This window comes from Argopecten irradians, chromosome 5 (genome assembly GCF_041381155.1).
Source record: "Argopecten irradians isolate NY chromosome 5, Ai_NY, whole genome shotgun sequence".
NCBI classification, from domain to species: domain Eukaryota; kingdom Metazoa; phylum Mollusca; class Bivalvia; order Pectinida; family Pectinidae; genus Argopecten; species Argopecten irradians.
The window spans coordinates 48786174-48809174 of NC_091138.1; the positions used below are offsets into that span (position 1 = coordinate 48786174).

Below are 23001 nucleotides of genomic sequence, written 5' to 3' on the forward strand. Positions count from 1 at the left end.
CCCCAATCGGGGATCATGGTATATTTTTGGAATACAACAGAGTCCACATTCGTCACAATTCTTCTCCGGACCCCGTTTCCTATAAGGCTACAATTAAGCCTGTATCACGACATTATTAAATTGTAAAATTTGTGAAGATTAGGCATAGGACAGGGTAAATATCTTTTTTAAGACCTTTTGCATTTGACAAATGCAATATATATTTACATGACTAAGAGGTATATAATATGTTGAAATTGCTATGCCGCACAGTAGTAATTCGATTGAAAATGGAGAATATTATATATTAAAGGCCCACAACCTATCCGAAACGGCTTTAATTCCTAGAATGGAACTATAATACCAAAACAAGATTTATAATTGTGTACAATCGCAACAGTTATTAGTTTACCGCTAAGACTACACTTATCATCACCATCTGAACAATTCGATTAAAATAAATCAAATGTTAATTTTCATATATGTATATTCCTTTGTTCGCCGCAGTCGTCCTAATTACTACGAGTTAGTTAACTAAGATTCCGTCAAACAGCAAAACATCGAAATGCATCTTCAGTTCAATTACGCACGAAATTAATTCTTGCATTTGTTTGGTACTGTAATCTCATTTTAAGCTACCGGTATATATTGTCTAATTTTACTATTGACTTGAAGAAACTTATAATAGTTGTTTTTTTTAAACGTAGAGTTCCTTTAGTAATTTACATACTCTAATGGTATAATTACATTTCAAAATTTAACTACGATTTCAAAAACGTTCATGACAACAAAATGTCCAAAAATATGACATTTTGACGATTAAGTATAGCTTTATGATATTTGTTTAAAGCTTTTGGATCTAAATATTATTATTTCGTAACTGTAAACAGTGTTCGCATAATTATTCGAATTACGTTTAATGCTTGTTTTAGACCAGTAACTTGTTAAAATGGGGACAATCATTATTATTTATTCTTCTCTTAGCAGTTTATTGTTTTATTTTATTGTCAATCCCTGTCTAAGCCAATCAAATACGTTCCATGCGTTATCGTAAAATAACATCAATTTTCTGCTGTTAACGTGTAAAGATTTTGTTCGATGGGTTGTGTGTGAAAGTGACAACATAGTATGCTTATTCCTCCACGTGATATCGATTTACTACACATCAACAGGCCGTTAGAATGTGGCGATGTCGTATGAATCGATTATACTGTATTTGTATCTCAAGAAGTATGGAACAATGTGAAATGATGTTTGGTAAGTCAGTAAGCAAATGGTTTTGTGATCAAACTATCATATAAATAATAATGAAGTTTAAGGACCTCATATTTTGCATTCTCGATATTCCGGCGGTTGCTTTGTCCACTGAATATGTCATGGCAAAACTGAAGGCAAAAGAAGCACAGGTAATATGGTCCCTTGATGTATATCACAGGCTTTTGACTCTATAGATATATATTGTTGGATTATTTTAATGTACATCACAGGCTTTTGGCTTTATAGATATATTCGGACACCTCTATAAGTATGTAATACTGTGTCTATAAAGTATTACACATATATAGATGTGTTCGTCCATATACATACTGGAGCCAAAAGCCTATGATATACATCAAAAGAATCAAATAATGGTACACCCTGGTTGACTTTGTGACTTATAAGTTAGACATCGTTTTCTGTAATCTTCAAGAAAAGTCTCTGCAGGCCTGTGATTGGTCAGATTTTGTCTCCTGAACTGCCTCCAGTTTCATTTTGAGATAGTCCAGAGGTGGATACATCGAATTTAATTAGTGTATATATCTCTACAGGATTCAACAGTGATCCAATCCATCTGGGAATTAAAATCAAATCGGTATAAATACCCTAAATAAAGCATGTGTCTTTCTCAGAGAAAAAACTATCAATGCCGGAGTCCACCAGGGTTCCGATTTGTTCTACAAATGCCAAAATACGAAATAAAAAAATCATCATGTGTTATGGGTTTAAAGTCATCGTTGACTCATGGAATATAAATATATTATATATTGTCGTTTGACTGAGAGGTTGAAAAACAAACCATTTTCATTCTTTCCACAACTTTTTATTCACCTCCTTTTTGGAGAGTTCCGTACAAAGGGAGCGAACACATAACACACGGTGAGACTACACGTCATGATACAAAGGCCTATACCGGTACACACATAGATGACTATAGAAATATATATATCATATATATAACATTCCTCCACAAAACAAAATTGGTCCCCAATTTTCAAAATAAACATCCAGGTGTGTACTTCATAGCATAATCTAAATACTAGATATTATGCAAAATAACATGATCTGGCCATTTCTTACAGTACAAGCACAACAATTATTATATTATCTGAATGTACACATGTTACGCCGTGGCTTGATAAATTTTATGTTATCAGAAGTACATGTTCACTTAACTAGAATCTTGAACATGACCTCATAAATCAAAATAATATATTATATATAATGCCTCACATATAATATTAGAAAAGGTACATCTCTTCATTAGCAACCTAAGGTTATCAACAATGCAGGATTCTACGGTATCTACTTTCTAAACATCAATGTGTTATACATTTGTCATGAAGTTAAATTAATACAAGTGGTAGAATATTTTTGGATTAATGTATAATGTTCATATATCTTTCTCTTTTCAAAATTACTGACTGAATTGAAAAACAAGTAGATTGTCTAAAACTGTTTGAAAAACCTTGAGATGAATTTCAATATACCACGGGTATGTTATGATCTAATCCTGGATGAAAGAAAAGCGAGCAAGTCCTTGCCATCTATTACCTATTAGCAATGGGATTAGAATCCCGACCAAATTCATCATCAACAGCAATTGGTGATTTTTTCTTAACACCTGACCCTGGCCTAGAACATGTACATGTACTTGTATTGGGGTAGCACAAGCTACAGTTGGAATACACCTCAAATTACATGTAGTGTGTTCATTGTTCCTTACAATAGAACTTCCAGACATGGTATGCACCGTCCTAGATGTACAAGTATTGTCTCTTGTCGGTTTAACATGAACAGACCTGTTACTCATATTACTAGGTACTGAAGATTTCTGACATATCTCAACAGAAATGCACACTGAGTTTGCTGGTGATACTTTCAAAATTGTGAATATTGAAAGGTTGACATCTGTCACTTCACCACGAGACTCAATTTTGGAATCAGCACGTGCACGTGCTCTTTGACATTTCTTACGTTCCTGCTGGAGTTGTCTCCACTTTTGTCTACGTTGTCTCTCATGTCTAATCTGGCTGGGAGATTTATGTTTACGCCTATAAAGTTTACCATCAGCAGGTACAATACCTTTTTCATTATCACAACCATTTGTCCCTTGATCCCTGAAAACATTTTCAGATTTTTCACAGTGGTTTTAAGCTTAGTCCACCGTATACAGAGGGACAGCGTAACGCCGTCCTCTCTTTTGTAGCGGGATTGGACTGGGTCGATAATCGGTGACCAGGTAGCTCAGTCGGTAGAGCACTCGGCTAGTGTTCAGAGGGTCCCGGGTTCAAATTCAAAACATTGACGGATATCTAATTACCTTAAAGAGAAATAATTTATCTTTCCATTGATTGCTTGATGAACAAAATTGTCCAAGTACTGACGAATAATCGGGAAATTTACGAAAAATATGCTAGGTAGACATTTCCCTGTCCGGTCGAAATGGAGTTTCTAAAAAGTACGGGTCATGCATGACACCTCCAAAGAAGATTGTGGATGAACACAGTTATGGGCAGTGTTTACCGCCACAAGCGTAGATTTTGTGATTTTGACTTGGTTTTTGAGGTACACATTAGAGCCGAGACGACATTTCGACCGGACAGGGAAATGTCTTCCTAGCATATTTTTCGTATATTTCCCGATTCATCAAGCCATAACTTCGTCAATACTCGGCCAATTTTGTTCATCAAGCACTCAATGGAAAGATAAATTATTTCTCTTTAAGGTAAGATATCCGTCAATGTTGTATAGAACCCATTTATTAAAATAATTAGGGTTTTTCTCGACCGCCGAGTTCATACCCTTGATACTATAATATATGTATGTATACCATTGGTTAAAAATTTTCGTGCCAGGTCCATGTGATATATAACTCATGCACAGGATCATAAAACAGTTTGAGAATTAAGTTTGTGCTCAGCCAATCAAAAATGACGTAACCTTTTGTAACATTGGCTTAGTCTAAACGTAAGACTGTTTCATGACCCTCGGATCTGAACTATTCAACAAACAGAGAATGTGAATGTATTCCTTTATTATTGAAGACATAAATGAATGTAGACAGTTACTTTGTATGTGTTATACTTTTGTTGCAAATGACTGCGGCATTGGAAGGGGTAAAGTAGAACTGGAAAATGTCCACGCCTTATCTGAAGCTGTCGTGGACAAGACAGTTGAAGACACTGAATCAAATAGCTACTATCAAGCAGGCCATGCCCAGTGTGAATGGTCAACGTTGTAGGTGTAATGTGTTGTTGGCAATGATAGGAATCAATCACAGGGATTTGGCTCTATAGACATTTTCTCTCTCTATAAATATATGTAACACAGTATTATTGCTACTATCCCAGGATGGTAGCTATATAATCGGTTGCTTTGCCAGCCATGTTGTTTGGATTTCACATGGTTATAATTATATAAATAGTCTGTTCACTTTGATTGGATGGCCAAAACGATTTACGTATGTTGATTGGTTACTTTTTGTTGAAGATTTCATGTGTGTAAGGGATACCAGTCGGGAAATTATTGCAAACAAATTATCATTTGATGAACCCAGAGAAGTCCGATTTTTTTTCTGGTTGTCGGAAATTATTCTCAGAAATCACACAAGGCGGCGCTACACGTACTGAATAGAACATAAGTTCGCAATCGAATCCCCTCGGAGAAATTGACGGAAATAGTTCGGTGATTTGCCGAGTTTTGTTTACATTGTCGGGAGCGCGTGGGGCATCTATATGTAGCCTAACTAGTACTGTTAGCTAGGTGATCATGACCTACTCACAGGGATCTGAGAATTAGTTACAGATTATATAATCATGGACCCACCAGAGTGCCCTAAGATCATTTTAGACGGTTTATCTAGAGCTCTAAAACATCTAAAAATGATCTTAGGGCACTCTGGTGGGTCCATGATTATATAATCTGTAACTAATTCTCAGATCCCTGTGGACCTATACTACTTGTAAAAGCTGTCCGTATATGGAAGATGCTGAAACAAAGTTAAGCTTTACTCAGGGGATATTTGTGGAACTGTTTGCACTAAAGAAAATTAGAGTTTTAACCTAAATGTTATGCTTGTTTCTATGCGTATGATATGCATTACACCTACTTGTCCAAGTACATGTACAAACATATCAGTACAGTACTGTTAAACGGAAAACTTGTTAGCATTAGGAAAAGGCACTGCACCTTCTGAACAACTTTATTAAAATAAACAAAACGTTCATTTTCATAACACAGGTCGTATTATGTTTCCCGACGTCGTCATAATTACAACGCGTTAGTTAACTATTTCTGCGCCAGACGGCAAAACTTCAACTTGTTTGGTGTTGTAACCTCATCTTTGGCCATATTATTTTACAATTGTTTCGGAAAGCCTAGTGGCCTTTTCATGAATATCATGAAGTTGATTGTCTTTTACATTGAATGCGAAATCATTTGCATTATCATTCTTCAAAAATGAATTGTCATAAGAACTACGGCAGCTAACTGTGAACAGAACAATGCGCTAAGCTTTCCTATCATTGCTTCCTAATAAATAATGCTGTATGGTAGCCTTCTTAGCTTTTTGGGAAGCTAATACTTGTTATATTATACATTAATGTTTATAGAGCCAAACTTACGCCTGTGAATCAATCAACCAGGAATACAATTGTCAAGTAATCCAGAAACGGTGTTTGCCAAATCAGCGGAGTCTTTTATAAAGAAACTAAGGTCATTTGCCAAATCTCCTCCGCACGCAATGCCTGATGAACTAATATAATAAAAACCGGGATAAGAGCAACGAATTGTTGACATAATACTTGACCAATAACTTCATAGGCTAGATAACATTATACACAATATAAACGATTTTCACAATCAAGTTTACCCGACAGGAACAAAAGCCTGTGGTATCTTGTTGATGCAAGGTCATCCTTGGCAATCCATACCCTATTAAACGCTTTCAACAATAGCAATTGTTACCGGTAAGTGCAAGATTCTCAATACATTTGGAAAATTTTGAAAATTGCAAATGATATTTACATTTATTCAGTTTCACAACGCTTATTCTTAGTTTGTCGAGTTTTTCTAACTTTAAAACATTTAACTATCAGTTAATGTTTATGTTACTAATTATGAGAGAAGAGGACCAAGAACAGAACCTTGAGGTACTCCGGCGTTGGTATATTTAACAGTTTTCTGTTTTCTTTTTGACACATATATCACGTAACTATGAAGTTTCTGTCCCACTCCCTTCCAAGAAGTCGGTCAAATGCTTTGAAAATATCTTAAAGATAGATAAGACAGGTTTGAAGAGTCGAATGACCTGGTTAAACACCTGACTGATATTTGTATACAAGACAAATACAATATAGTTGTATAAATGTTTAGCTGTAAAAAATGAAGATTTGAATGATTTTGTGATCACTTTTTTGATATTTGAAAACTCTTGCATTCTTCCATTGTGTGGGGAAACATTCAGTCTCCAAATAAGCTCTGAAAATTATAGACAGAGGATAAGTTACTGAATTACCAGTATTTATTTTATTATAATACACGTGCATATTATCAGTAAAATATATCTTATCAACATGCCGGCAGATATGAATCACATTGAGGCTTGAACTTCTTAGTTTGCAAGGTCGCAACTAAGGAGGACAGTTCAAGAGAGAGAAGCTGACCAATCACATACATGCAGAGACTTTCTTTGAAGATTACAGAGAGAGCGACGCCTTATTTCAGAGCAATTCACAAAATCAACCAGTGTACCGTTTTATATATGTATACATATTTTTCATATTCTATTCCATTATAAGGACATACTACATTTCTTTACGCGATTCTTTTATATATATCAAAGAATCAAATTACATATGTCTTCTGTAGCTTTCAGTTATTCTACGAAATAATTCATGGATGCATAGGCCTATAACGTCAGTGATAGTAACCCCTGGAGTATTGAGGGCGATGTTACTGTTGTTCGCGAAAACCAAGACTTAGTCAAAAAAAAAAAAAAAAAAAAAAAAAAAAAAGGTGGAGGAGGGGGGCACAGAAAATCTACTAGATCTAGTAATCCTTTGATATGCAAATTCCCACCGAACGGATGTGCAAACATGATTGTGACGTCATCATATTATTACGTCAGTATTCTCGCTGACTCTCGTGAACAATTACGCCTAGTTACGACATTGCTACTACTCTACAAGAATCTTTGCCCGCCTTCCGAGATGGAAAAAGTCTATATCCCTGATGCCGATGCCATGAGTCGACTTATCGACGAGTATGTATTAATGTTAAGAGTAATTTTCTTATTGTTTTTCTTAGTATTGTCCTTGTCGTTCGTCTAAATACTTATTCGTGACCGACGATTAGTTGACTACGGCGTTTTGGGGAATTGCATCCTCGATACTCCAGAGGTTTCTATTACTGACGTTATATCCACCCCATCCTCGGTAATACAGGGGTTCCGATCACTTACGATCTCTACACCCCATGGGTTATCTCATAGTAAAACTGAAGGCAATAAATCTGAACCAATCTCTGGCCTGCAAGGATTTCCTAGATTTGAAAACTACAGGGAGAGCGAGACGCCCAACTTCAAAGCTACAGTCACCCACAGTGTACCATTATACGGCTCTAGCTCTTTTGATGTACATCAAAGGACTAAATTACCCGCCCTGTTCTCTCCAGACTTACTATGAATTAGTCCAGGCGCAGCTTATAATAAATATAAGCTGATGGAGCTTCTTCGGCCCATACATCTGTAGAACCATTTATCACACCGTAAACCAGAGTTCGATTCCTTGTTGAAGACATCCTCAATACTACAGGGGTTACTATCATTGACGTTATATCCACCGTTGGACTATCTCATAGTAAAACTGGAGACAATTTAGGAGAAAAAAACCTGAACCACTCATTCCCTGATCTGATTTTAAAACGTCAAAAAATCGTATGATGTTAAAAACAGACGAAAAGGTAGAGAAACAAAACGAAACAAAAAAACCGGATGATAATACCTATATTTTTATTTCCCTAGACTTGATGGATACCTGTCATATTGTGACATACTATCACAATACATGGACAATCTTACAAAAGACGACCCTAGGTCGACCTTGGTTATCAACAAAATGCCGGTCCCATTGCACGTCCTCAGAGAGCTCTCCTACAAACAAAACACCATTGTCAACTTTGGTAAGTATTAACAGATTAACTGAATTCCAAGCGATATGAAGCCAAAACGTCTCCCGCTTTCCTACTTAAACAAATAGTGATAAAAATTACATACCTACTAAAATGTTGTAGCTGGAAACCAAAGGCGGTTTAAAGCTAATACAAGGAATTGCTTCTAACCATTTATTTTAATCGTTCATATCTTGATATATTTTCTTTCGCAGGTAGTACAGAAATGAAGAAGCTGACCTCGCTAGTGGCTGATGTAGCCTGTTTATACGGAATGTGGCCTCGTTCTGATGTGGTCAAACCGATGTCGCCACCGTCACCAGTCAAATCGTTAGTTCTACTTTGTTATTTTTGCAAAACAGTATTAAAACACGTTGATTTCAAAGATTCATGACGCGAAAAAAAAGAAAGAGAAGAATAAAAAATGATCAAGTTGAAGAATGACCTTCTTTACATTTCTTTTGTTCATATTTTGTTTTGATCTTAGATGGTGTTGAAGGGTTTAACACTGGGTCCTCGTTTGTTTCTCATTAATAATGGCCACTATTTCAGATGGTTTCATGTAAATGCCTTTATATTGTAAAATGTATTTCACTTTTCAATTTTTTGATGTACTATAAAATTATTAATCGTTTAGGAAGAACGGAGATGCGCAAAAGAACTAACAATATGCTATTCCGTTTTGATTTGCTAAAATCCTAGCAAAAATTTATAAAGCGAGTCATTATTTTTCCCTCTAGTTTTAATAAGGAGAAAAGACAAGCATTGCAAATTTCAACCGACGAGCTCCTCAAGGCCATAGATAGACACAGAAACAATACAGTAGAACTACGACAGCAGCAGAAGGTTAGCTTATTTTTATTTAATGAATTAATTTCTAATAATAGCTACATATGTATGTAATTAAAACATAATTGGACCCGGTTTTAATGTCATAAACATAATTAACTACCACATATGCTTTAAAGGTTAATGTATGTATTTATATCTCTGTGAAAAATAGTTTCATATGTAAGATGTATTTACATGCTAATGTCTATTAAAGGTGACACAATTGAGCTATTATTTACATGTATTTTGACGTCATAAAGATCATTATTGTTCGAATTTAAACGTGTGCATGATCTCGCTTTGCTTTCTCCACACTTGTTGCACAATTATTTCAAAATCCTTTTTCGTCTTCTCAGAAATGTTGGGATTTGAGTGCGAAATTATCGGAAAAGCGCAGTCGTATGGAGGCTTTTAAGAAGAAGTATGATAGGAAACGGGACCTTAGTAACCATAGCAACACGTCACGGAAACTAAGAGCAAAGCTACAGAAGCTGTCTGATGCTATTCGGGATGTTCAGGATGACGTCACAACGAACCAGATCACGTTCTGCGAGATGGTGGAACTGGAAAACGAGGTCAAAGATGAAATGTTTCAGGTACGGACTTGTCCAAATATGGTAAATAATTTCCAATCAAATGAAATATTATATTTGAATTTAAATAATAAGAATCCTTTAAGGCTTGTTTATATTGTCTCCGGAAGTGTCGGCATGTTGTGTTAGGACTTCATGCCATTTGTTTCATTGCTTACGTCACTTCGAATTGATGACGTCATGTGACATTTTAAATCCCAAATCTTATGCATGTTATGTGAAAAACACACACACGTGAAAGTATGGATAAAAGTGGTCGTTTTCACCATAGCGTTTAACAATGTTCTCAAATAGTCATCGAATAATAAGTATCATAGATTTGATCCGAAAGTTATAAAATCTTTATTGGACATTCATAAAATCCTCATTTATTATTTCCGCTTTAGATCCGGGACCGTATCCACCAACATATACAGGGTGTCGTAGCGAGACGTATGGCAGACTGTGTATGGAATGTCCACGCCTTCTTACAGACCGCACATAGATCCAAGGAGGCACAGTACGTAAAAATCTGTATTTTTAGAATTATTCATTCTTCTCTCTAACTTCCCAGTAGCATTCCTTTCTTCCTATCCAGTTATGTTGACGGTCTCCACGAAGAGCTTTAAAATATACCCACAAGGCAGACCGAGGTCGCTAAAATACCAACAATACAGTTTGTTTAAAAAAGATATAATAAACAACATGTATACGTTTGTGTGTACAGAGCTACTTCATCAAAACGATAGAATTCTAGCAATAGTCATGTAGGCGACAAAGCAGTACCATACATTTCAAATCACAAATTGTTTATCCATATAGTGTGCTCGACAACAGACATCTACCGGTAATACAGACAATGTGTCGGATGAGAACAGGGGCTGTGGTGGACGAACTGATACAACAAGCATCCGGGACCTACAGCTTCCCTGATACAAAGGTCAGTCAAAGGTCAAACGTTTAAGAAAACACTAAATAACAAAAAGACATGTAATATGGAATGACACGTATTCATCGTCATATCAGTAATGTCAATAGAGGCTCGGCTAGGCTAAAATTGGACAGAGTGAGCTTAACGCTTGCTCGATATAGTAGCTATATCCGGTTTCGTTCCTAAACGGTAAACGTTGTTTTAATAAAAATATGGTCTAATATTACGACAGACAATTTTAATGTTACTTTTATGTGGTTCCAGGAATATCCAGTTTACATGAAAGAAACGCCAAGACTTCCGGTGGCTACACTTGACAAACAAATCGGAAGTTGTATGAAGAAACATTCGAAGACAGGTAAGTCAATCTACATGTACGAAATGGTTTATATTGATTAAAATGTATATACTAACTTCAATGAATCTGAGTATTCACTATGGTTACATCATGTTTAGAACTGTGGAATTTCAAAGATACTCAGTTATTAAAATACCAAAAATAAAAATCCAATTTTGGTCAACCAGATATGTTCTATGTTATGTATGTGTTTCACTGGTATCGGGTTTTTTTTATACAACAAATTATCTGTGGTTTTCTTTCTAGTTGTTGGCAGCCTATGCCTATCCAAGAATTTGAATGGCTACCATCTTAAGATATCCGGACAACCTGGTGCCAGTCTGGCCAATCCTGGATACTTCCCAGTAAATAAAAGTAATGTCTTGTGTAATATTATAAGACTCTTTCATATGTGGATATGAAGGATAGGGATAGTCTACCCGAGGGTTACAAAATGTAGTAAAACCCGAGGCTTGCCGCTTATGAAAGAGCATTTTTCTTTCATGCCTCGACGTTTTATTGCAATTTTGCTACTGATATATCCCGCGATTTTGAAATAAATTCGAAGAAATCCACGACTGGAAATCAATTTTCCATACATGAAAAATTATATGATATTTTCAACACAAATTTCATTGTGTGCATATTTTATAGAAAAACCAGTCATATTTGTGTAAATTTTTCCGAAGAAATAGAGATTTTGTTGACGCCGTGACGTCACGAGGCTTTATTGCATGGGCAGACATGCAATACAGCCTCAGACGACATGATTGTATTGCCCTGGACCAGCCAGTATTACACCTGTAGGTATGAAAGAAAACATAATCTTAAACATTAAGGTTAAAGTCTTAATTAAAATCAAGTTCCTTAGCACCATAAACCGATTTTTCCCGACGCACTTAATTCCGCCTCCAAATAGGATCACCTCAGAAAATTTTCTGAAATGTGATATATTTCTGAAGATTGTCGGAAATTACTCAAAAATGTCGCGATTGTTGCATTGCGCCTCCGTAAAACCTTACGGCAAAAAGTCGCTCTGTCATGTCAACTTTGCGCTTTCTTTACCAAACCATAAACTATATATGCGTAAATAGTTCATAATTATAATAAACATAAAATTATGTAGAAGAAAAAACAACTTCACGAGCAAATAACACATTTGTGATAATTATTTATAAGCACTGTTCAGTGTTGATAAAGTTGTAGTTGTCTATTTGAAATGCGTGTATATTTTCATCCTAAATATTCAAGGGGTTACTATCACTGTCGTTATGTCCACCCCTGGCTTATCTCACATAAATATTTTGAGTATTGTGCATTTTGTCCAATTCTACAGGGTGCAATTAGTTTTGTCTGTTCGTTCCAGATCTGCACGTGAAGTGTAAACTAGGAATGTTACATGGAGATGTCGGATTCGGTTGGACCCGGAAATCCCGTTATAACCCGACAAAGACTTGGGGATTCTTTATCCGACCACCATCTCTTACGGATATAACAGAGAGGTCCCAGTCTCGGGCAGCAAATCCAGCAGGATCAGAAGTCTCGGACATCTCAGAGAAAACACGTGATGCAAACTCATCATTATAGATTTGACTTGGACATATAGCGAGGTCACAAAGTATTGTTCCATAAAATGTCCACATTTATTCCTGGACATTTTTGTGGGGGTATACAAATATATATATATAGATATAATGACATCGGTTTCACATGCATCTTCAAAAAGCTAAATGAATGTATTGAGCAATTATTGAAGGACTGATGTTTTAATCTAATTACTTCTTAGATAATGTTATTTTAACAAATAAATTTAACATCTCACGCAAGCAAATCAGCTTTCACTTTATTTCATCATTAATTTGGGTTGTAATGACATGTGTCTTAATGAATATTACAACTCCCGTGTAATTTTCACAGTCAATGTACTCAAATATTCTCTCGATTGGCAGGCCCTGCTACGGAAATCTGATAACCGAACTGCTCCCATCCTCTAAGGGTTACTATCATTGACGTTATATCCACCCCTGTACTATTTCATAGTAATACTAGATGCAGTCCAGAAAAAAAATCTGACCTACCACAGGCCTGCAAAAACTTCCTTTGAAGACTACAGAGAGAGCGACGCCCAACTTCAAAGGACAAAATTACCAATGTCTTCTGCTGCTTTCTGTTTTAGTATAATATACGTCAGTGATAGTAACCCCTAGAGTATCGAGGATAAACAGCTACCAGCTGCCTCTGGAAGAATCGGCCATTTGTCCGCCTCTATCACAAAAATCACTTTGCTAAATTTGCTTCACTATAATAGATTGGATATTGTTCTTGACAAAGTCTAATGAGTCGTTTTGTGCAATTTAGGAAATATAAGTTGCGTTACGAGCACATGTATAGATCTAAGCGAGATTCTAGTTATTGGTCCCCGGCATCTAGCCTTTCGGTTAATCAAGCCTTCCAGTTGCCCAGGCTAGAAACTTGTAACATTACCATCGTCTCTATTTCCCTGAAGGGCCATTCCTTGGTGACCGTATATCTCGTGTGACCGTATATCTCGAGGTATTGACTGACTGACTTAGTGCAGTCTGCTCTTTGCGACTGTCTTCTGAGGCCCACCAGAATCTGGTTTTAAATGAACAAGCTTGGATGCGGCATAGTGGAAATCATTCATCCGTTAATGCTTTGAAGTGGTATTGGACACAGGGATATGAGAATTAGTTACAAATTATATAATTACGGACCCACCTAAGGTGTTATATGGCGTCTAAATCAAACTCTATGTAGCACTTTTGTTTGTTTGTTTGATTGATTAATTAACGTCCTATTAACAGCTATGGTCATGTAAGGACGGCTTCCTATGTATGCGGTGTGTTGCGTGTATATTCCATGTTGTTTCTTCTTGTATAGAGGAACTGTTGCTCTTTTTATAGTGCTACATCACTGAAGTATGCCGCCGAAGACACCAAGCAACACACCTCACCCGGTCACATTATACTGACAACGGGCGAGCCAGTCGTCCCACTCCCTGTAAGCTGAGCGCTAAGCAGGAGCAAAAACCACCACTTTTATAGACTTTGGTGTCTCGGCCAGGGGACAGAACCCAGAGCCTTCCTCACAGGGGCGAACGCTCAACTCAAGGCCAAAAGTGAGGCGATACCAAGGGAGCCAAGGGAGGCATTAGGAAAGATTAAGGCAGTTAGGAAGAAGAGAAAAGATAAGATCCTAAATTTAGTCGCCTTTTACGATCATGCAATAGGGGCAGCAGGTACAATTCTAACGCCCTACCTGCAGGGCCACTATGAAGTACTATGAAGAGTAAGATTTTTACCGATTTTTATCTACTTAGACCCCTAAAACGCATAAAAATGGTCTTAGGACACTCTGGTGGGTCCATAATTATATAATCTGTAACTAATTCTCAGATCCCTGTGGTGTTGGATAAAAGAACGACGCTTTAAACTCGTTTTCACATCGCTCCAATTTCTATAAAATTTCGTTATCAAGTTTGCGGCACATTGTCTACCATCCTCGATATTCCTGTGGTACCACTATCACTGTCGTTATATCCAACGCTGGTATATTTCTCCTCGATATTCCTGTGGTACCACTATCACTGTCGTTATATCCAACGCTGGAATATTTCTCCTCGATATTCCTGTGGTACCACTATCACTGTCGTTATATCCAACGCTGGAATATTTCTCCTCGATATTCCTGTGGTACCACTATCACTGTCGTTATATCAAACGCTGGAATATTTCTCCTCGATATTCCTGTGGTACCACTATCACTGTCGTTATATCAAACGCTGGAATATTTCTCCTCGATATTCCTGTGGTACCACTATCACTGTCGTTATATCCAACGCTGGAATATTTCTCCTCGATATTCCTGTGGTACCACTATCACTGTCGTTATATCCAACGCTGGTATATTTCTCCTCGATATTCCTGTGGTACCACTATCACTGTCGTTATATCCAACGCTAGAATATTTCTCCTCGATATTCCTGTGGTACCACTATCACTGTCGTTATATCCAACGCTGGTATATTTCTCCTCGATATTCCTGTGGTACCACTATCACTGTCGTTATATCCAACGCTGGTATATTTCTCCTCGATATTCCTGTGGTACCACTATCACTGTCGTTATATCCAACGCTAGAATATTTCTCCTCGATATTCCTGTGGTATCACTATCACTGTCGTTATACCAACGCTGGAATATTTCTCCTCGATATTCCTGTGGTACCACTATCACTGTCGTTATATCCAACGCTGGAATATTTCTCCTCGATATTCCTGTGGTACCACTATCACTGTCGTTATATCCAACGCTGGAATATTTCTCCTCGATATTCCTGTGGTACCACTATCACTGTCGTTATATCCAACGCTGGAATATTTCATGGCAAACGTGAAGGTTCTTTGTGTGACCACAGATGAGCAGATAGTTTGTCCCTTTGTTATCTATCAAAAGAATCAAATAACGATACAGTTAGACGTCGTTGCATCTGTAGTCTTTAAAGGAAGTCTCTACATGCCTGTGATCAGTCAGTTTTTTCTTCTGAACAGCTTTCAGTTTTGCTATGGAATATTCCAGAGAAAGTTATAACGGCATTGATACCACTGGAGTATCGAGGATGGCCCTTGAGTAGTGACACTGTTTGATGTCCCCTTTTCGCTGGAATCCTTAAAAATTTCTGGAGGAAAAATGTGATGACGCAGTCCTGACAATGGACGTCAGAGATTGTAACCCCTGGAATATAGAAGATGCTGTTTCGTATGTGTTATCAGATGTGTTAGATATATTTATCCTGCTATAATCTGAAAATTTCTGCTGAAATCTTTTAATCCGATTTACATTTGAAATTATATAGTACTAATTTTCATGAATTTTAAAATTACCTCCATATTTCCAACAGCGATATCCAAATAACACGCGTACACTAGTATTTGTCTATAAACTTTTAGCTACTGAATTTGTGATCAATTTACTATATCATAGTATACACGTATTTATAATTGGCAAACTGATTAACAAACGAAGTGAGGCTAGGCATCTGTATAATTTCAATCAGATTGTATAATTGGCATATTGAATTACTAGGAAGCTTCCCAACACAAGATAACTAACCTATCTGTTCTTGAAGTGGTATATGCGTCTGGATTGCCATCAATGGAATTGACATTACTAAATCTCATCATTTCCGTAATACTGTCACTATTAATAGGCGGAAATTAATAACACGGAGCTGGTAGCATATTGCATGTCTAAACAGAACATCTGCGTCATTCAATGTGTGAATACGGAATCAGATTACAAAACTTTTCTGTTATAAATAGTACACTTGCACTGAAAGCAGTCCTATCATCCTCAATATTCCAGGGGTTACTATCACTGTTTTTACATCCACCCCTGGACTATCTCAGTAAAACTGAAGGCAATTCAGTAGAAAACTGAACACACATACAGTCAACCGTATTGTAACGTTATCTTTGTGTAAAAGGGCTAAAGTACCTGCCTCATCTGTTGTCGTCCATAGAGCCTTCAATTTTGCTTTGAAATATTCCGGGAATGGTTTAACGACATGTAGAGGGTACAATCCAATACAATGTTTCATGTTTCTATTTATCCCTAACCAGGTTCATTCATGGTAATTTACAACAAATTTAGAATTAGTGGTTGAAGTATCAGACATTGTACCCCTAGAAAACTAATTTGATGCTACAGTTACAGTGTGCCTGTGTTAAAGTAAGCCATTATAATCGTATTTGTATATGATGTCCTCATGGCATAATCCAACAGGCGACAAAATTAAAGAGACAATTCAGTGAGGCTCTTTCTGTTACATAACCACGAAGCAAAATATGATATAAATGTATTGTTTTACATTCCTGAAAATTGTTAAGTATTTTGATTGATACCGTTGCAATTCCAAATCTTTGATCAATACTGTAACGTCGCTGTCTATTATTCAAATAGTCGCTAACGTCTATTGAGTTCGTCTGGTCTCGGCTTTTGGCACTTATTGGTTATATTTGTTTCGACGCTTGGAAACTTGCTTTGGTAGACATAAATAACTCAAAGTCATAAATAAATTACAATTTGTTATATTTAATGGTACAACACATTCATAAACTTCAACATTCACATTAATATCTTACAACATAGTCGTATATAAAAATTCTCTCAAAAATCACCTTCGCCACAACAACAGATTCCAGCCGGAAACTATTGGAGATATTGGCGAATGTTGGCGATTATCGGCGATTATTGACAATTTAGCCTAATACTGATAATATCAAAGAAATTGTGTTAAAACTTATTTAAAACTACACGAGAGCACCAATAACTAGGTTTATCATTGATAAATGTTCATTATTACTCTATTATAAAAAAAAACTTAATTATGGCGAATATTGGCGACGATTGGAGACGGGAGATAGATATATATATGTACTATATAATATAGTATGAGTTATGGGTGATTTTCCTTTACAAAAAAAGCCCAAGTATTTATATTATTAGTTCTTTACCTCTTCAGCTGAATTTATAATACTTTAGGGAAAGTACGTCTCGTCAGATGAGTAAAATTGCTCTCCTTGAATATTCGCGGGTGCCAACTAGGCCTATTTATACTATTGATTGACCAATCAAAAGGCGCGATACAAATAAAATTACCCGGATGTGTAATTCTCTATGCGATATGCTTACGCTTACTTTAGAAAATAAAGTCAGAGAGTTCCGAATGTTAAAACAAAGATGGTGATCTACAAACTAGCAGACGCTGACTGATAATGTACAACAATAAATTACTATTATATGGAAACTTCTATTTATAAAAGGTATGTCACATTTACTTTAGACAACATAACTAATTCTGATGAATATGCTACAAAAGATCCTAATATGTTATCCTAGAAAAACGAAGTAAGGATGGACATCGTACGTACATAACTACATTGATACATTGTAGCTACGGTAATAAACCTAAGTTTCTGTATAAACATCGCAAGGATTAGCTACAATTAATCAAATATTTACCTAATACATGGCCACCATATTGAATGAACATTTAGCTATATATTTTCCGAATAGAGATGCCGTAAGATGCAGCTTCTGTAACAAAACACTACAAGTTAAACACTAGATCTAGATGAGATTTACAAAATGAACGGCATTACAGTACGATTAAAGGTAGGTTTCGCCCAACCAAATAAATATTTTTTGGTGAAATGCGATAAGCGGAAGAAAAGATGAAAAAAACATGTTAAAATATCTCAATTTAATTTCTTTATGTGTTTGAGATTGAACAAATGCGTCTTGAATACAAACTTGAAGGAAATCCTTGATTTATTACGGTGTCCGTCAGACAAAATAATATGCAAATGAAGCTGCGATGGATTGTGTTGTTGAAGTTTGGCGCATGCGCATTGTCACGCACTAAAAGTAAACAAAATGGCTGAACGAAAGTGTGTGCGATGAAAAAAATATATCTGAATCGGCAACAAAGTGGAGGAAATTATAATGGATTCGGTAGCACCTTAGGATATATATAGGGAATTAAATTCAGAGATGGCATGTAGCAATAGAAGAAACAGAAGCCACATCTCAAGTGGAACTTGCCGGGATCTGTTGGGACTCGTGTAACGGCATTGCACGTGGCGAGTTAAATTTCAACACATATGCCAGCGCACAAACAGCCGCAGACTAACTACATGTATATTTGGTGTACAAAATTAGCGAGCGTGTGTAAGTAACATGAAGTGTTTTAGATTATATGATATGTATAAACAGTCCCTCGCACTTCGATTTGTTGTTGTTGTTTTTTAACTAAACATGCCGCGGCAAGACTGTCACTTCTATCTGACATTTTGTTGCACGCTTCCGTTTGTTGCTGCGGCCTCGTTTTGGAAAAAACACGTCATGTTCTCTGTAAAGCTTGACTTCGATCTATTTTTAGAGGAGTATTTTCCTGGTCAAGCTAGGCAACTGACCACCCATATTGTTCGCTGTATGCATTGAAAATGATCTGAAGATTATATCTATGTATAGGATAAATTTCAATTTCGTAGTCTTTATATTTCATTGGGCGAAACCTACCTTTAAGCGGGTACAACATGTACGCTGTACCCATACCAAAGTCAAAGTCACGCATGTTAAACGAATGCATTTCATAACCACTGAGGAGTTGATGAAATTATTTTTAGAAATAACATGCATCTAATAAGGTGAACACACCACTGAAAGAACGATTTCAGCACTTCTTGACAAAAAAAATCTTTACTACGCTGGCAAGGTCCAGGGTTCGGCAGACAAGACATCCGACAGCTATGTAACGTTATACATATGTAATACAATGTAGTGGACAGTAAGCGAGTTTCATTTCACATTAGTGGGCTTTTCTGGCATATCACAGTAAAACCAACTAATTTAATTGCTATATAAACTAATATGTTTCAGATATATGCACAAATTTTAATGTACTTTTAGACTGAATTGTCCGTTTAAATCTTATCCTTTCTCTTCTTCCTAATGTTCACCTTTTCACAGCTTCACCTTAATAGTAAGTTCCGACAATCTTCGGAAACTGTAATTTTTTGCGGAAATTGTCGGAAATTTCTGCGTTCTCCGCGGTGATCCGATTGCGCTGGCCCCTGGATCTGAAGTGTCCCCTAGCCGACACATTATTGTCTTTAACGTGGAAGTACATTGCATCCGTTTAGTGCTGAGAGCATCGTCGGTGTCCAACGGTTCATTGCACTACACAACTCTACATGTGAAAAGTGTAGCGTAGTGGAATCAACCCTGGGTCACCGTCGATGTCCTCAGAGTGGAATGACTAGTTTGCCCTTTTTTCAGTAACACTATGCAGTGACTTGATGTGGTGTTATTTTCGGTGTTTTTACGGCATGCTCCAATATGACAGCACTATAAATCGTCAGCATTCCACGTATGAATATCAATATCAGCATCCCAAAACTTACTTGCAAATACATTGAACGTCGTTCGTATATGCTTTTAAAGGACATTAAGCACAAAATACCATCCAACCAGTTACCTGTTATAGGTCGAAGGAAAAGACAATGGAAAGTTTCACTCCTAACGCCATTAGCAAGATTGACTAACTGTCACCATGGTGACCGGTAGTGCTAAATGTGTGATATCTAAGACCAGCTACCGACATATATGTTTTAGACCTAGAAGGAACACGAGGAATTCGACAATTTGCCAATGTATTTTGATTGACCGACATTTTAGTCAATAGCAAGCACATGAATCCCTAGTTCGTTTGTCATGTTGGGGAAAAAGTAATTTCATGTCAGAATAACATTAACGTTACGTGTCTCCTCCAACATTGCGAGGTGATAAATTGGTTCATGTTCTATAAGAACACTATTCTTTTCGCGTGTAGAGACAGTACTGTCAGGCTTGCGTGTCGATAAATTGGTACAACGAGATATTATCTCACAACATTGCTTATCCATATCAATACTACCGGCCGTCACAATCAATAGCAATACATGTTGAGTATATAGGTATACGTAAAAATAGCCAACTGTATGCAACCCAAATCGACGTGCGCGTTAATTTGTAGACACACCATGGTAATTTTGGCATGTCTATATAGCATACTCACCAATCAAGAAGAGGTTTTAATATGTCACTCACCTCCGACAACGGTCAAAATTCTGAGAACTACAGTATACTTACAATGTATAGTTTTTAATTCTAATAAAGTCAATAAGAGTTCAAAATGATTTTTGTATTACTGCCAGAAATCAGGATATTGACGTCTTATATAGCCCAATAGAATAAGTGCAAACTGTCAAACCAAGGAGCTAAGTTATGGCCCTCATTTCATTTCACATTTTAACAGTCATATCAATAATTAAAAAGTGACTTTTTTCAAATATGTTTTTATCTATACATACATAAAGCATGAAATCGAGAACTATTACAGTGCATTTGCCACTTTCTCGGGTCCGATCACTTACGATCTCTACACACCTGGATTGACGCCTGCAAAATTTTCTTTGAAGACTACAGAGAGTAACGCCCTACTTCAAAGTTGTATGGTCTATAACTTTCGCTCTTTTTGTCATATTGAAAACTGTTTAAGTGTTATACATATTTTTCTCCGTCTGCCTGAGTTTTAAACTTTCTAATTTTACCACTTTTTATAAAGTTGCAGCACTGGAAGTATCTTTAATTATAAAAGTAAAAAATCTTTTTAACGTGTACACGTAAAAAATAGGCTCGAAAGATGCCGAATCATTCCGAACTCTTCCGAACATCGTCGCGACAATCTCGAAGTAAACCGAGAGTTGTGAAACCAAGAGAAAATATCAACAATTTATGTCGTCGACCTCATCAGACTCTGTCTACAAAGAAAATAATGCTCGCACATTACAATATTTGATACACACATTATTTTTTTTACTTCTCTGCGTGTTCAACCCTAACATCTCTACATAATTAAATGACAGCAAGCTCTGTTTACTCAGAGAAAATGACACAACAAGGGATTGGCGGAAAATGGCTCGTCCTCATCTTTGGATGGCCGAATATTTATTAAAAGTTTTTTTTAAGGTTATTTAACACTTTTAACTTGTATTTTCTGTGAGTAAAGGTGCGACCTATAAATTAAGCGCCCACCTATGAACAACCTTACAAGCATACAAATAAAATGTCCATATGACGAACGTACATCAATATACACATGAAAATAGTGTAAAATAGCGTCCTTTCAACATTAAAACACACATATAGACATCCAAAGTTTATATATATAGACATCAAAATTTTATATTATATGGCAAACAAAATTAAATATCAACAGTTTGCATAATCCACATCTCAGGAAATCAGTTGCATGAAATTACAGTATGTTGAGGTGGGAGGGTTGAAAATGTTTTCTGTGATCTATATGTAGAAGTTTCCTGGAACGGCTGGAGGAATCAAAGATGGCGGTCAGATGAAAATTTGATCTGGTCCCTATGGGGTTTACACTCGAAAAAAGGGGTCATCGATCACGTGATGTCGCTTAGCCAATGAAATCGCATTCTGATAAATAAAGCCGGGAAATTTAAATCCAGTATCTGCGCTTGTGAAAAAAGACTTTTTATTTTTTCACTTCTCTGCGTGTTCAACCCTAACATCTCTACATAATTAAATGACAGCAAGCTCTGTTTACTCAGAGAAAATGACACAGCAAGGGATTGGCGGAAAATGGCTCATCCTCATCTTTGGATGGCCGAATATTTATTAAAAGTTATTTTAAGGTTATTTAACACTTTTAACTTGTATTTTCTGTGAGTAAAGGTGCGGCCTATAAATTAAGCGCCACAAGACATCATAAAAGAGAAACGTTATGATGACGCCGCCACCCTTATTATTTTACGGTAATGTGTAAATTGGATGTTTCAAATAGTCTTTCTGTGGACACATACCAGCATGATTTGCTAATATACATGTAAGTCAGAAGGAAAACGTAAACAAACACATGTGCGCTTACGCTAGTTATCTGGCTCACCACGTGCAGGTCGTGTCGAACGTCAGTCACGTGATACGATTCGGAATCCGAAGTCACTGAACATGGCGGTGATTGAAGGCGCTTTATTCAAAACCAGGAATATATGATTCCTAGATTTCGGCTCTCTTATAGGCCGACATGTGCTTTTGGGGAGCTAAATCATCAAGTTGCATGTCAATGTTTAAATATCAAATGTCTAAGTTACATATCGTTACAGTGAAATTAGCAGCAATACAACTTTCCAAGCCCCACAGTCAACCACAGTGTACCGTTATACAGCTCTTTCGATGTACATCAAAGGACTAGATTACCTGGTCTGTTTTGTTGTCTCCAGTTTTACAATGAGATAGTTCATGGGTATAGAAATCGTATGTGATCGGAACCCCTGG

The 23001-nt window shown here is 36.6% G+C and overlaps 2 protein-coding genes across 2 annotated transcripts in view; both read left to right on the top strand.

The window, feature by feature from the left end:
• LOC138324112 (kinetochore protein Nuf2-B-like) overlaps positions 1–23001 on the top strand; it is a 237268-nt gene that overhangs the window by 175960 nt on the left and 38307 nt on the right. The gene's annotated exons all lie outside the window — the stretch shown is intronic.
• On the top strand, positions 6860–12899 carry LOC138324108 (uncharacterized). The gene is made up of 10 exons (XM_069269178.1): positions 6860–7501; positions 8261–8418; positions 8622–8736; positions 9147–9252; positions 9594–9833; positions 10217–10329; positions 10632–10749; positions 11005–11098; positions 11345–11452; positions 12444–12899. The coding sequence occupies exons 1-10, from the start codon at positions 7335–7337 to the stop codon at positions 12662–12664; spliced, it is 1440 nt and encodes a 479-aa protein (XP_069125279.1). The 5' UTR covers positions 6860–7334; the 3' UTR covers positions 12665–12899.

Coding starts and splice junctions, on each gene's coding strand:
- LOC138324108 (XM_069269178.1), top strand. CDS start 7,335: ATGATTGTGACGTCATCATATTATTACGTCAGTATTCTCGCTGACTCT. Junction 10,330..10,631: donor CATAGATCCAAGGAGGCACA/GTACGTAAAAAT, acceptor TTATCCATATAG/TGTGCTCGACAACAGACATC. Junction 11,099..11,344: donor GAAGAAACATTCGAAGACAG/GTAAGTCAATCT, acceptor TTTTCTTTCTAG/TTGTTGGCAGCCTATGCCTA.